Genomic DNA, 12,788 nt, shown 5'->3' with positions numbered 1-12,788 from the left:
CTCAACGGAGTATGTTTTATCTATGACTCAACTCAACCTAGACTACTAGACAACTAGGGTCATACCGAGACCACAAAACCACCCAGTCGGAATACCTAGTCTTGAGGACAGAGGCTATGATTAATATTGTATTTCTCACCATCATATTTATACAAAATTTAAAACTAGCAAAAGATTATGAACCATAAACTCTTAGGTGCATTTATTCTCACTTGAATGATTAATCTACGCCTCCATTCACAACCTGTACTATCGCTTTCTGTGGTTTTTGACAGTTTAGTTGTTCCCTTGCCCTTCTGTAAATCTGTAGCCCATGTCGTCTGCCTGTATCGTTTTGTTTTGAAACATTTTTCAAAATTGAACACTTGTCAACTTCATACTTCACATCACAACTATTTTAGAAGTTAGGTTAGTAAGTTTATCGGGTTGTCTTACATAATGATGTCACAATTTGTTCAGTATATTCAATTTGCAAATTATGTTATTTCTATATTGTAAAATATTTGTGATAAGATGGGCATGTTCAGAACGTGTTTCGTACTTGGCCGAAATTGGGTTTTAAACAGTGCATTTTCTGAAATGAAACTTGATAATACTATGCCCAAACGGTTACTTTACACCCAAGGCCAGTATGTGGACAAGAAAACCAGGGAATATTTTTATTTCATTGATCATCAAGGAATGGTAGGTATTTTTGTCACTTTTTTACACACATCCTAAAACTATCACTTGATCTTTTTAAGTGCCATTAGTGGCAATAGGTTTAGGTTATTATTGTAGGCTAGTTGCTTTGAATTGCAACTGGTTTAAAACATTCATATTCAAACTGTTTTGAAGGAATTATACTACTTAACTTATACTCCAGATTCACAAAACAAAACTAACATACTTAATTCTGTTTGGAAACCAACGCCACTGAATTAAGATATTCAGTGTTAAATTTGTGTTGATAGTTGTCATTAGGCCTAACCTCTTAAGATGACCTAAGGAGTAGATTAAACATAGCCTGTTTAATGCAAGTAATAATTTTACTGTTCATGTTTGCAAATTATGCAGAACCTTGTTATATTACCGCATTCAACTGGTAAGTTAAACAATTAATTGTCAATTTAACTTATATTAGATTTTTCCATACAAATTGATCTTGAGAGGGTTCTACCCAGTCAATTCAATATGGCGGATAAACATGCCTCTAGCTCTACGGTACAAGCTCTCAACACTCTAAAACTAATTTGTTACCAATAATTGTGTGCTTTTCGTGCTCTTTAAAGTTACATTGCAGAGCTTGCAATGGATGGGGATAAATTAATTTTTAATTTAAGTTAGGCCTAACTATTATTTAGAAGCTAAAATCACATGTTAAATAAACTAATTTAGGTATTTTCAAAATGATTTTGTAAATACCTAAAGAAACAATTACGAAGTTTCAGTTTACAGTTTATTTCAACTCGATAAACACTTTAACAATGCCACGAGGTTCTTGTTTGTAGGACCATGTTTACGCGTAAACAGCTGGTGGTTGGAACCCTCTAAACTTAGCGGGTTTTTATCCTATTCCTAATTGGTTTTATTAAACGTCTTAATTATTGTTAATTTTACCTTTACCCTCCAATTTTTTTCTGTTAAATTAAAATCATGCCTAATGACTTGAGGTTGAGCCCATCTAGTCAATTGGACATTTCCATACAAAATTATAAGTTAATATGTACATGCTTATCTTCATGGATAAGCTTCCACGGTTGTCACTTATATATATATATATATATATATATACAGTCTTGGTCTTCGGGGTTCGACCGCGTCCTTAGGTTATGTACACTATGTACAGAAACTACTGACATTTCGGCCACTTAACAGTCAGCTATCTTCAGGGCGAGCAAGCACTATCACCGTAGTCACAGAACTCAACTGGCACGGGTGGGAATGAGAATGAGAATTTATTTGGTCTTTTTAACATGCAGTTACATGCAATCAGACAAGTCATTTATAATCATCTGGTAACAATCAGTTAGGCTAACAGTCCCAGTTAGTAAACTGGGTTGGCTTAACTTAAATCACACCATGCACAAAACAGGCAAATATAATAAATAAATAGTTAAATAATGGCAACTACAATAGTGGAATAAATAGTGCACAAACTATTTATTTATTGGGTGGGCCGGGCTCGTTAGGTTATATACCCTCTTGATGGTGGTGGGGGTATTCTGGAACTTTCCACTCCGTTCTAGCTCCACTGGGCTCCGGTCGATTCTAGAAAATTCTCTGCTTTCTCTGGCATTCTCAACATTCCCTGCTTGCTAGAGAAAGCAGAGAATTTTCTAGAAGCGACCGAAGCCCAGTGGAGCTGGAACGGAGTGGAATGTTCCAGAACACCCCCACCACCATTAAGTGGGTATATAACCTACGAGCCCGGCCCACCCGTGCCAGTTGAGTTCTGTGACTACGGTGATAGTGCTTGCTCGCCTTGAAGATGGATGACTGTTATGTGGCCGAAACGTCGGTAGTTTCTGTACATAGTGTACATAACCTAAGGACGCGGTCGAACCCCGAAGACCAAGACTGTATGAACATGCTTACATTTAAGTATATGAGACCACCATTGGATCAGCTCAGTGGTTTCTGGACAAATATAGGCTAACTGGCAATTAATTGACTACCTACTTTTCCAGCTGTTCTTGGATGACGCTAAAATAAAAAACTTCACATCTTGTTTCAAAGGTAAGAGTGGATCAATATCCTCATTAAAGCAAATTTAATTTTACCCAAATCAAGTTTTAATCTGCAATACATTTTAAAATGTTTATCATGTGGCATTTCCTGTAGGTTATAATAAGCAATGTATTCCCTATCTCAGAAATTCTCTAAAAATAGTTTCCTTACAGTAACTTACGTAATATCTAGGTTACGTACCTTATACAGTCAAAACAGTTCTGATACAGTCACTAAAGGACGATGCGCATTTCAGAGCTTTTAAGCTCTATCTTCAGGTCCGTGGATACATTTGTCAATTCATCTTGCAGATTCGTCAAAATATTTAAACATTAAAAACACATAACACAAACACATAATTCATTACGTGTATACATGTACAGTACCTGTATAAACGTAATGAATTATGTGTTTGTGTTATGTGTTTTTAATGTTTAAATATTTTGACGAATCTGCAAGATGAATTGACAAATGTATCCACGGACCTGAAGATAGAGCTTAAAAGCTCTGAAATGCGCATCGTCCTTTAGTGACTGTATCAGAACTGTTTTGACTGTATAAGGTACGTAACCTAGATATTACTTTGAATAACAGTTCAGGAGGCAAAATAATGAATAAACTTACGTAAATATATTCATACAGCCAATATACTCAACAGCATATAATCTCAAGAAGTTCAATTTACCAACATGATATTCCGTTGGTATGATGGTTTGATGTAACAGGAATGTTTTATTTTAACACAATAGCCTATCCGGTACTACTTTTGCTTAAACGTTTCTACCCTAATTGATAGCAACATACCTCTTTTCTATTTAATCTGAAACTTATTTTTTTGCGGCATCCTTGCTGTTTGGATCATATTTGCCTCATCATTTTTAATTTAATAATACATTTCAATATTTTCAGACAATAAGTTCCTCGCATTTTTCTTTAAGCGTCTGAAAATGAATGAAACTGGCCGCTATACTGAAGAGTTCCCATACATTTCACCGTGCGGCCGAGAAATCAACTTCATCAGGTGTGATGACCGCCCTGTAGTCTTCACTCATCTTCTGAATCAGAACTCTAAGGAGACTTTCTGCTACGCAAATGTCAACGAAATGTTTGTCGATTTTCAGCCAGATCATATTTTTATGGACCCCGAAAACGGTAGAGTTTATCACCCAGGTCCAGAAAAGGTTGGAGGCATTGGTCTCGTCTGCTCTAAACTTGCGATTGCATTTAGCAAAGACTTTGAATTTATGAACAGCCAAGAAAGTCCGCCGACTCATTTCACATTTCAAGAAACTAGATACGAACTGAATCAGAACTGGTTTAAGGAAAAATTGGAAAGTAGGCCTACAGTGTAATGTTAGTGTAGTAGGGTTAATCATTTAAAAATATGTGATGAGGTCATTAGTAGGCCTAGCCTTATTAAAAAAATTGTGATTATTTATGGTATATATTTTATGTAATTTGTTATATATTTTTTAATAAAGGTAATTATATTTTTACAGTATTTTTTTCAGTTAATATTTCTTCTTCTAGAATGTAAGTTAAGGTGAAGAAACATATCTAATGGAATTAAAATAATTTATTGAATTATTTATAAAAATGTGCTGCAAGCAAGTAAATCTTCTTGGCAAAAGGTAGTTTTATTTACAGTTTCTTTCCCTGTACAATAGGTATACAATTTTCCACAGATCAATCATAAAATATAATAAGCTTAACAGTATATTTGAATCAATCTACTAAATCCTACTAGAAAAATATCACTCTGTAAAATACACATTAGGTACTGTACTGTAAAATCTTAAGGAACAGAAACCACTTTTGTCATCACAAAAGTCACTAACAATCCCTTCAAACTCAACTGTGGGCTTAGTTTGTTATGTTAAGAAACCCAGTTGATTAGGTTTTATCGTAGCATGTATCACGATTGTGTTGAAGAGAAGGGCTCCAAAGACCCACATTGTACCCAGGATAATCCTCTGGTCGATGGTTTGGGTGGTTCCTGAAATCCAGAGCAAAATACATGACTTTTAAGTCAAAACATTTTATTACGCTATGACAAGCACATTTTTGTAGCCTGTAATGATGATCCGTGAATTTGGGTCCCTAACGAGTACCAGTCATGACAGAGCAAGCTATTTTGAATCTGAAAATGCCATGATCTTAACTTACCGTTACATCATTATTTTGACCAGTCCCCTCATATACACAACAATAAATTTTATGGTAGTATCCATTATTTATATTAACAATGGAAGGAAAAATTGTCGATCCCAGCCAATGTGTATCCTTAATTCACGGGCAACCCTAAAATTTAACTAAATGGTACAAAATTAACGATGTAAAAATAAACTAGATCCTAACTTTGTGGACCCATTAGTATCTGATGTTACCATATTGCTAGAACAAGAATGTAAAACATATTTAATAAACCAATAACTTATAAAAACTTAAATCAAATAGGCCTAACTATAATTTGTAGACTATTTCCTAGACTCACATTCCTAGACAACAAAGAAGGCACTCTAAACAATTCAACGCTAGCAAAATAATAAGCCTATGTACTTACTTTGGGTTGCAAGATAAATTATACTAGGAAAAACATTCTATCAAGCAAGCTAGGACAGTGTTCAGATGTTTAATTTAAAATACTCACTTTTGGTTCAGTCAAAGAACATAACACTGTGTCATGAATGTTGTTGTCGAATTTGTCAAACTTAATGTAGTGGGCATCGTCAACAGTAGGAGGATCAAAAACTGATGCTTGACTTTTTAGAACACATTCGTTCACTTTTTTAACAAATTCTTCCTGTGAATTTTCAAACCTGTAAACAAATTGAAATGCCTATAAAAAATAAACCAAAGTATGACCTCTTCTTTAGTGTTTCGTTAGCTTGGCTTGCTACAAAAAATTTCAAATTAGCCTAGTAGCTTAAGAGGGAATAATGTATCTTCCGGAGTGTCTACCAGTCACAGAAATCTCCAAAGTCATGAAAAAGTCATAAATTTACTAGTGGGTCATGAAAATCACGGAAAAGTTTAAACTTTCAGTTTAGGGTCCCGAAGTCACAGAAAAAGGCTAAACAAAATCAAGCGCCTAGACCTGTCTTTTGTTTTGCACTATGCTTAAAGAATGCAGACAGTAATTAAATTTATAATTCGCTGGTTTGATTCTAAGAAAGATCGTTACTGGACCCAGATGCTATATCATCGGACTATCAATTATTCAATTATTGATCGATTATTGATCAAGTATTGATCTAATAAAAAGGTTGATGTTAAATAGTAACAAGACTAGGGGGTTTGGTCTATTCCCTTATCAAAAGCTTTGTAATGGCATAGATACACAAACATAAAATAGAAAATAAAATGCAGGATTAGTTAAAGTGAAATATTTTTGGAGCAAGTAATCAGCTCAAATTGTTAGCTCAGGTCTTGTGTTTTAATGTGGTCATCCCCCCTAAAGTCACTGAAATTTTGATCAACTGGTAGACAGCCTATTCTCAACAACCAGTAATGACTACATTTTACGTTACTTAAAATGTGTTGTTCTGCAATTCAAGTAACAGTCTTTCATAAATAAGTGTCCTGTGGTAAGGATCATATTCCACTAAATTTTCAGAAAAGTTGTGATACATTATTAACACGTTTGCTGCTATGGACGTTCCGGAACGTCAAACGGGCCAGGAGCTAGGAACGTTCCGGAACGTCGCTGTTCATTGTTGTTTAACGTTACCATGGATCAGCCAGCTCGTCACGAGCGTCCTATTATTTCTTTGCAGCTCGTGGGGACGTACTTTTCTGACAATAAAAAAATATTGTTTCCCAAAATCACCAACAGGGTCGTTTAGAACAGGGCTTTGTCCCACCTCTTTCCTGCTAGATAGCGACACTACTTTACCGACTGCAACCTGGGTAGTGCTGCTATCTATCAGAATCACTTAGTACTATGTCCAAAGCCAGTTTTATTGCAGAACATTGCCATCCAGTATAGCTACTGTTGTTTTTACTGTAATTCATTGTATCAGCAGCAATGTTTACGCAGTGGCGAGCGTTAGTTCAGCTCCTGGCGCCGTCCCGGCATCTAGCGGTCAGCAGCGAACGTGAAAATTTGGCAATAAATTCCTTGAAGATGAAAATGTCAATCTTAATACTTATATTACACTACCAGACCTGTTACGTTGGTGACTGAATTTAAATACTCTTGCCTACAACCGTTTTTTTATAGTAGCCGTTTCGGTTCAGCTCCTAGCATTGAAAAGTTTCACATAACAGCATTGTTTGCTCTCATAAAAGCATTAATTCAATTCAATTCAAAACCACTTTATTCATTTCCTGTACATAATACATTGAATACGTTGAATTAGTTTTACTCATAACAACAAGGGTAATGGACCAATGAGGTTCAAGGATTGATAGAGAAGAAGTAAAATTGTAATTATTGGTAACTAGTAGTAACTTCAACTAATCAGCTGTACAGGCTGATTTAATTGTTGAGTGGTGCAATTAGTGTTTGGTACAATGTTTCCTTGTATCACTGTCAGTGACAATGAGAGGTTAATAAACAAAAACATAGCCTCTCTAAGAAGTTATGAGTAGTGACTTTTAGTATTTAAAACACTGTTGTAGGTAAAGTAGTGTAGACAACTCGCGTAAATAGTGTTAATGACACTCATAGAAGTTTTAAGGCACTTGCCAAGGCTTGTACCTAAAATTTTCTACTCATATCGTTAACACTATATTTACGCAATCGTTGCATAAACTACTATTTCCTAATCTAAAACTGGCTGTTGCTTTGACATGGGAATGGTATGTCTACTTTTATCCACAAAGAGTGTTCTACTAACAGCTGGGCTGCCTCAGAGTAGACCGCATTCTTGGTAGAGACGCTGTGGAACATCTGTACCACATGGTCCAACATCTGCCACAACCTGTTGACGTCCTTCTTCCACTCCGGGAACACGGACTTGACCTCCATCTCACCTGTGACGGGGTCGATGCTCGGGTGGAACATGGGACTGTCGAACACCACTCGCTGACAACAAACAAGATTGTAACTCAAGGAACTATATAAGTTTTTATCTGGTATTATATTTTATCATACACTAGTTGCTGAAGTGTGCTTCACAAGGGGAAATGTAAGAAAAGAAATGCGCAAGAATTATATCTCCATCCTTAAATTTTTCCTGATGTTTTAAAACTGAGAAATAACAGTTTCTCTATAAAGAAAGTGTTACAAGATAAAAAATTTTAATATTTGAAGATGAAGCAACAATGCTCTAAAACTAGTTATATAGTAATATAAATTAATATATATATTTAACACTTAGATAGTAAAAAAGTGTTTAACATTAGGCTATTGCCTGGCTAAACGATCGAGTCCAGATACCGAACCATGTGCTCGGAAGGTTATAACCCTTATTTTTCTCATTTAGTGAACTTAATTATTTTATCCTCCACGCCATTTTTTTTTTTTTGCAGTTAAGGCAGTCATTGTAGCAATAAGTCTTGTTTGAGGTATTCCAATGCAGCTATAAAACATTTGGAAAATACACAGAAATCAAAATCAATTCTATTAGAAGATAGTAAGGCTTAAATTTTCAAACTAAAGAATATTGTTTTTCAACTTACCGGACACCCACAGTTAGGAAACTCTTCAGGAATGAGAAGATTGAACCTGAAGATCCCCCCTTGGTACAGGCCTTTCCTCACAAATATCACACAAAACCACACTGAAAATAATATTCAAAACATAATGCTACTGTAATTTTTAAAATTGTAAGGTCAAGTTTAAGCTAAACCTCTGATTCATTCACTGGAAATTGAGGATTTCAAACACCAAGGGAGCAATAAAAAAATACAGAATTCCAGATTAGATAGTTTGATTTTGTATTGAGAACCTCAATGAGTATAAAAAAGAATATCTAAAAGAAAGGTTTTTACTCAATAGGCCAACATAGGGCTATAACTTTAAGAGCTTTCTAGCCATTGAATTCATAATAGACTATTGAAGAATGTAGGCTAAACAAAATTAAAGTTACGGTAACTGATCATTAGCGAGTTATTTTACATATATTTTTTTTCTTACCAAAAGCAGAGTTGGCGGAAGGTATCACATAAAGCCCAGGCAATCCCTGTCTGACCAGCATGTTACTGCAAAATGAAACAACTCATTGAGTTTCGAAAGAAAACTACGGTAAAGACAAAATGTTTTAAAAGCACCTTAGACAGAAAGATATTTCAAATTTGTTCAAATTTCCACGCCGTTAATAACTGTTAATTATAACCGACTGTTTTAACAATTTTTAATGTTTAAATTGAAAAAATTGGACAAAATCGTTCTTTATGAGATTAAACTCATAAAGAACATAGGTATAGGACTAAGTTAGTGTATTGTTTCAAGTGTTTGTTTAAGTATTTTTGGTTTCGATACTAAATAGATTCTAAAAGTGGACATATACTGTGCCATTTGGGTTGAGAATGACAAAAACAACTCTAACTTATACAAATTTAAATGATTCAAGGACACTCACTATTCATTTATCAGGCCATATTCTTGAAAATATTGGCTGTAATCCTGCTTGAAACCTTTAACATTTGGATTGCTCAGTCTGGGTCTTTCAATCATTTTTGCAGACATTCCAACTGCCGTTTCCCCACTAGCATTCGGCGGCAACACTCTTCTCAATGATCCTTGACGCTTAAAGGTCTCTGGTGTAACAGATGGTTCAGATTGATTCTAAAAAAAAAGAGAATCAAAATTATTAAAATGAAGCCAAGTTACGCTTTGTAAATATAGTAACTTAGATAGTAATTTTTTGTATTAAGTTATTTACAAGCTATTATCGGTTATGTGACGTAATTAAGGTAAGTCATAAGTAATAGCTTAGTTTCTCTGGAATTTTTTTAAAAATAGATGTATATCGTGTAATCATAACCCACTCCGTCCAGAATTGTTTCCTTAGCCTTAGTTATTTCAAGAAAATATTTAGAAAAACGGAGATAACTGTAGGGCCTAGTTTATTTTGTAAATATGCAACTTTAGAATGATGATTGGTTGCACTTTAGTTTACGTCCTACATTTACTATTATACATTATACATTAACCCACCAGCTGATTATAAAATGAAACTGTTCTAAACTAAACCTAACCTTAACCAAACTGCGGTACCGGTATGTAGTACGTAAACTTAAGTGCAGCCTGATGATTATATAATTCCAAATGAATGGTACTTCATTTTTTAAAGTTTTTTTGATTGCCCATTTTAACCAACCTTTTGAGCTATCTGACCTGAGTTAGGTCTGGTCCCATTAGGGTCGGAAGTTCCTTATACTGATTTGTAGGGGGTCTCTCACATGTAGGGGTCTACTGTACCTGGAATACACCCAACTTAACTGTTTCACATGGAAACTTAAGTACAAATACAACTAATAAGGCTTCTTTATTTCAACCCTTTGTAATCATAGTGACTTCAGATGATTAGTTGGCCTATTGTTCCAAAGAAGGTGTTCATTTTATAAGATATAGAAAGATTAGGGATAGAACAAGAAACTTGAAAGAACACTAACTGAAGCTTAACATTGGAGGAGGGTGTACATAAAACAGGACTGAAAGGCAACTAGGCATATGCCCTAAGCCCTAGGACTTGTCACAGCATTTAAGAAATACTTTTACTAACACTCATCTGCAAATCCTTTCTGATTTTGATAAGAAATAATTTAATGTGCACTCAGTATGGCGACCATCTTCAACGATTCCGAACGATTGGAAGTAAAACACAACACAATACAACTAAGTTACTAGTTGAAATAATTAACTAATAGAGGAATCGAATCTCCAACAACCAACAACTCCTTACTTTGGTTGGAGGTTATGTTATTAAAAAATAAAGATTAAATGACAATGACAGATGCTGATCAGCTGATGCTAAGCAACTAGTGGACTTTTTTGCCACAGAAGGCAGGCACACGTTTGAATATTGAAAGCACGTAATTTATTGATCAATTAGTTAAAATAATTTTTTATGATTTCAGATTTGATTTTGAATAATGGTAAACAACATAGTAGAGGAAAGGGAGTAACTATGGCATATATTAAATTCTAACGTTATAACTTGTAACTTTGTCCAATCAGCAACATCAATAGTTCTACCATTGTAATTGTCTTGGAATTGGATCGGAGTATTTCTAATTGAAATCAGCAAAAAAAGAGGACTGTCGATCCCGCACCGTTATTCGATTTACATTCTGTGTCGTGAGACAAGTTGCGATACACCTCTTACGTTGTATCCCTGACTTAACAATGCTACAATATAGGTAGTGACATTGTATTTTCCTTCCACACCATGGACATTGAATTGAATTGAAAATAAATTTATTCATCAATCATACAACTACATTCAATGGCGTCAAAGTTCTTAAAGTACTTAAACTTACAACATATCAGCTGTACAGTTGATCAAAATTATACAGTAAAATTACCATTACCAGACTGGCGATCGTTGACCAGATGACTTGGATAGATCTTGTCAGATAAAAATTTACTTTTTCCTACAGTCACCCGACAAAGTTGGCTTCCTTGTACTGTTTATAGTACAGAAAGCTGCTAATTGCTGCATATTTATACTTTGCCGTACGGTTTATACTTTGCCGTACGGTTTATACTTTGCCGCACATCAGGATTCCAACGAAACAACACAATACAGCGTGGTTCTATTATGCACGTAATCCGTGTACGCTTGGAAATAGGTTGGCAACACTTAAAGATAATAATACTATGAGCAGCTGATTGACTATTATAACTACGATTTAACCTGTCATTTCGTGTTTATAGTTTCGGTATTTCTGAACTTTCTGGACTTTTCTTTTAAACGTTTTTAAAACATTCCTACGATCTTAATAAACAAGAAAATACCTTTAAAGCATTTTTTTAGGCGCGGAAACCACTTCAAATTACAAAAACATACGGAACTATATTCTCAAAACGCGGAGCACATTTCTTGCCGAGGAAAAATAGCGGAGTGATACGGACCGCGGGTACTACTTTCTCTAAGGCACCATTTGTGTTGCCAGCTGAACCTAAAAACGTGTCGTATAGTGTTTGAAAGACTAATTATTTATATGCTTTATAGTGACTGTAGGAAAAATATAATGTGTAACACGAGTGAAAAAGGCCTTTGCTGCACTCGAGATCATTCCGCAATCGCCTGCGGCTCGTGCGTAAACATTGCTCTCGTGTGCAGCAAAGTGTCACTTTCACCACTAGTTACACAAATAACTATTTAACAATGAATTAATACTAATATTTACAGTATTTATACCTATGGCGGCTGGATTCAGGCTCAAACGTCCATTGTGGTGGTAAAGTACTGTAATCATCGTTGGAATAGAATCACTTCCTACTCAGCCACTTGTTTCAGTTTATTTTTAAATGCAAGACCGAGTTCTCCTAATGTCGAGAGGAAACCTGTTGTATAGTTTGTGGTGGGCCCACACTGAATAGCAGTCTCTGGTCTTGGAGAGCCTACACCTCGGGACATCAACATTCTTTGCAGAGCACAGGTTGTAGTTGTGGCGTTGGTCTCGTGTAATGTGAGAGGGAGCATATAGGGTCAGATATTAAGAGAAGGGAGGCAGTCTGAGTTGCAGAGTTGTATTCCATTATATTATTCAAATAGTTTTTTTTTATTTTTTTTGTTTCTTTTAGGCCTACATTTGATGTAGCCCTGTTGATAAGATTTTCCATGAACTAAGCTATGTTGATAAGAAGCTAATTTTACCTTCCCCTTGTAACAACATAAGGAGAATATATTTCTGTTCCTGTTAGATTCTGTATATTAGGTAGCTGTTCTGTTAGATTCATCCTATGATCAAATGTTGCAATTTTCTGTACAACTTGAAAGTGGATTTCCCTATGATTGTTCTGGTGGCCCATAGGGAATATAAATGACGGAACAAACAGTTTCCGTCCCCTACTATGGGTATTATTTCATGTTCCATACTCAAACTTAAACTCAACTACCACTTTCCTTCAGATCACTTCGCAGGAAACTAACACATTATTCCGTTATTTAGTTGTAAAAAGA

General features: G+C 35.1%; 2 protein-coding genes across 2 annotated transcripts; one reads left to right on the top strand and one right to left on the bottom strand.

Annotated features, from left to right (window-relative positions):
- Window positions 1-335: 335 nt before the first annotated feature.
- Window positions 336-4,210, top strand: LOC129001639 (UPF0598 protein CG30010). The gene is made up of 3 exons (XM_054429007.1): window positions 336-684; window positions 2,670-2,718; window positions 3,619-4,210. The coding sequence occupies exons 1-3, from the start codon at window positions 514-516 to the stop codon at window positions 4,059-4,061; spliced, it is 663 nt and encodes a 220-aa protein (XP_054284982.1). The 5' UTR covers window positions 336-513; the 3' UTR covers window positions 4,062-4,210.
- Window positions 4,211-4,270: 60 nt separating this feature from the next.
- LOC129001638 (protein crossbronx homolog) lies at window positions 4,271-10,528 on the bottom strand. The gene is made up of 7 exons (XM_054429006.1): window positions 10,383-10,528; window positions 9,237-9,442; window positions 8,792-8,856; window positions 8,335-8,435; window positions 7,551-7,738; window positions 5,360-5,528; window positions 4,271-4,705 (listed from the first exon to the last, which is right to left on the bottom strand). The coding sequence occupies exons 1-7, from the start codon at window positions 10,386-10,388 to the stop codon at window positions 4,625-4,627; spliced, it is 816 nt and encodes a 271-aa protein (XP_054284981.1). The 5' UTR covers window positions 10,389-10,528; the 3' UTR covers window positions 4,271-4,624.
- Between the last annotated feature and the right edge of the window lie 2,260 nt (window positions 10,529-12,788).

The sequence above is a fragment of the Macrosteles quadrilineatus genome, unplaced genomic scaffold, assembly GCF_028750875.1.
Source record: "Macrosteles quadrilineatus isolate MER2022 unplaced genomic scaffold, UCM_ALF_1.0 Scaffold_8__2_contigs__length_117827958, whole genome shotgun sequence".
NCBI lineage: Eukaryota > Metazoa > Arthropoda > Insecta > Hemiptera > Cicadellidae > Macrosteles > Macrosteles quadrilineatus.
This window is presented reverse-complemented; position numbering and strand designations above follow the sequence as displayed.

Coding starts and splice junctions, on each gene's coding strand:
- LOC129001638 (XM_054429006.1), bottom strand. Junction 8,857..9,236: donor TATGGCCTGATAAATGAATA/GTGAGTGTCCTT, acceptor TTCATTTTGCAG/TAACATGCTGGTCAGACAGG. Junction 7,739..8,334: donor TTCCTAACTGTGGGTGTCCG/GTAAGTTGAAAA, acceptor GTTTGTTGTCAG/CGAGTGGTGTTCGACAGTCC.
- LOC129001639 (XM_054429007.1), top strand. CDS start 514: ATGGGCATGTTCAGAACGTGTTTCGTACTTGGCCGAAATTGGGTTTTA. Junction 685..2,669: donor TCATTGATCATCAAGGAATG/GTAGGTATTTTT, acceptor CTACTTTTCCAG/CTGTTCTTGGATGACGCTAA. Junction 2,719..3,618: donor CTTCACATCTTGTTTCAAAG/GTAAGAGTGGAT, acceptor CAATATTTTCAG/ACAATAAGTTCCTCGCATTT.